Raw genomic sequence first — 2,741 nt, 5'->3', positions numbered from 1 at the left:
AGGTTTCTGTCTTATTCGTCTTCAGTATCGTACTCCTGTCATCAATTTTTCTTTCTGTGTAGACTTCATAAATCCCGCAATAAATATGTGCTGTAATGGTATACAGGGCAAACAGCGTACACCTGCACCTATTTTTATTTTGCAGCTATATTTTTGCGAAATCTCTTTAAAATGTAAAAATAAGTGATACTTGAGGGAAAGTACAAAAAAGGATTTTGTAGACACCTGTGTTGTAATAGAATTTCGTAAGAAATGTAAATGACATAATCTTGTTTGATGAACTAATAAAACTAATAGCTTCTTTCAATTACTCTTTCTCTTTTTGCTTTCCAGTCCAGAACGTTCCTCTCTAATTACTACCGAGAACATAATGTGGAACTGTCCAAACTGCTACATAGACTGGGGCAGCCTCTGCCATCCTGGTTAAGACAGGAGCTGCAAAAAGTGAGATAGCACTGGAAACGAGAACCAAGGCTCTGGAGAGACCTACGTTTACTATTCAATAGCAAAAAAAAAAGAAGAAGAAGAAGAAGAAGAGGAAGAACCCCCACAACTTTTATTCCTTTAATGCACTTGTGGTTGTCAACAGAGAACTGAGTGAAAAAATTTACTTCAATCTTTTTCATAAAATGAAAACTGTTATATATGCACGCATTGGCAATTAATAGCATCAATCTCTGTGTAAGCTTTTGGGAAATAATTGGGATTTTGCAGCATTATCTAGTTTCTAGTGTGGAGAGTATAACACAACCTAGTCCCTCTCGTAACCATAAGGTTTCATAAGCTATGTATAATTCGTGACCCACGTTATATACAAGTAACCAATTAAAATTTTAAGGAAAACATGAAGACTGAGGTATCTGTAAATGAGGTTAGTAGTAATCCAATATCTGAAATAAGGGCTAACATTTTCCCCTTGTGAATTTAAAAACAATTTTCTTTTTATTATGAAAAGAAATTATATAATCCCATACTCTTATTTTTGAATAATTATTCTTTATTATTAACTTAACCCATACACATTTTCTTCTGTAGTTACTCCTCTTTTTAGATTTATTTAACTTGCTAAAGAGGTTGTAAAGTTATAGCCTTCTATAGTTTTTTGTTCGTTTTTTTCTTAAAAGAGGGGTCTATTTGAAGGTTTCCATATTAGCTGATTTTACTATTTTATCTGACAGAACATGGCACTCTCGGCGAATTCGGCATTTTAGTTCTAACAAAATCTGTTAGAGTCTTAGGAAAAACACGAAGAGTGTGAGTCTGCATAATAACACCCTCTGTGGAAGGCCATCTGTAAGTGGGTCGGGAATCTTACCATACTATTAATCTAGGCACTTCCACCTTAAAATACAGCAGAATTTATATATTTTTCACTGTTGAGGTAGAAAAACCTTTGTTGATAAAATACAAATGAAAATACTAAGATGTGTTTGCAGACACAGTGAGACATGGTACTTCCTATGTAACATTTTCAAAACATGGGTTTTTCATATATGCCAGCATATCTACCACTGTCAAAGATCTAGTTTTTAATGGATATTTAAAAATATATATAATGTAAAAATTTCCTCTGCAAACATTACCAAGTCTCTACCCTCAATCCAATCTCTTAGCCACACCACCCAATGTTAATTTGTAGAGAAGTGATGTTCTTTCTGTTTCTTGGGGAGGTTATCATCATGCTACTTGGGTTTTTATCTCATTTGTCAAAGGTGAGACAGTAAGAATTAGTCGAACTTTTTAGTGATACATGAAAGTAAAATTTCAACAGAACTGTGAATCAAAATGACATTGGTAACATTATTTATCAGTCCATTCTTCCCCCAGAATAATTTTTTATAGACTGTAGCTAATACTACTTTTTTTCTATAATTTGACGTATTATCCTTGCAATAATTCAATAGCAAATTGGAGATTTTTGCCTTTTGTTGTTGTTTTAAGCAAGTAAATCAAATTGGGTATTCTAGAAGAGAATTCGTATTTTTACACATTTTACTGCAGATTCCAACATTGCCTTTATATTTAAGCAAGATTTTTGTTTGTTTTCAAAAATCCAACGTTGCCTTTATCCCTAAGTAAGATTTTTGTTTGTTTTGTTTTCTCAGCATACCGAAATGCTTTTGATCCTTTTAAAAATGTTAATATTTTTCTTGGACATGACTTAATGTAAATCACAATTACTCTTATTGATTCTCTATAAACTATGAAACTCAAATTCCTTATTTTTTTATTTTAAAGTATTTTGGGGTACAAATCATTTTTGTTACATGCATCGCTTTTGTAATGCTTAAGTCAAGGTTGTAAGCGTGCCTGTCACCGAGATAGTGTCCATCATACCCATTACACTGGTTTTTGACCCTCCGGCCTGCTCCTTCCCTTCTGGCGGATTCTCACTTAGCTTTACTCCCCTCTGCAGGAGTGCGCTCATGCTAGTTCCAATTCAGTAGTGAGTGCATATGATTTTTGCCTTTCCATTCTTCAGATACTTCACCTTGGATTAAGGTCTCCAGGTCAATTCAAATTTTTGCAAAAGACTTTAAGACTTAAATTCTTACCTTTGTTTTGGCTTAGGTGAGCATGTACTTCCTAGCATTTCATTCAGCACACTCAACTCAGTAATTGTGTATTTAGAACTCTAACATTTGATTGATTTGTTCATTAGTTTCCTTCAGTTTATACTCTGATTCTTCCTTTTTTAAAATATAGATTAACTTTTTTTTAACTGGGAAAAAGTAATACCT

The 2,741-nt window shown here is 33.3% G+C and overlaps 1 protein-coding gene across 2 annotated transcripts in view; it reads left to right on the top strand.

Moving 5' to 3' along the window:
• The window catches only part of NDST4 (N-deacetylase and N-sulfotransferase 4), a 280,730-nt gene extending 280,230 nt beyond the window's left edge, over positions 1-500 (top strand). The window contains exon 14 of one of the 2 annotated variants that reach the window (XM_003798172.2): positions 334-500. In XM_003798172.2, the coding sequence (XP_003798220.1) occupies positions 334-453 (120 nt within the window). In that variant the 3' untranslated portion in view covers positions 454-500. The remainder of the gene's footprint in view (positions 1-333) is intronic. The other variant, XM_023518192.1, reaches the window with a different exon arrangement.
• Positions 501-2,741: the final 2,241 nt, after the last annotated feature.

The sequence above is a fragment of the Otolemur garnettii genome, unplaced genomic scaffold (genome assembly GCF_000181295.1).
Source record: "Otolemur garnettii isolate 467f Iridium unplaced genomic scaffold, OtoGar3 scaffold00129, whole genome shotgun sequence".
Classification (NCBI taxonomy): domain Eukaryota; kingdom Metazoa; phylum Chordata; class Mammalia; order Primates; family Galagidae; genus Otolemur; species Otolemur garnettii.
This window is presented reverse-complemented; position numbering and strand designations above follow the sequence as displayed.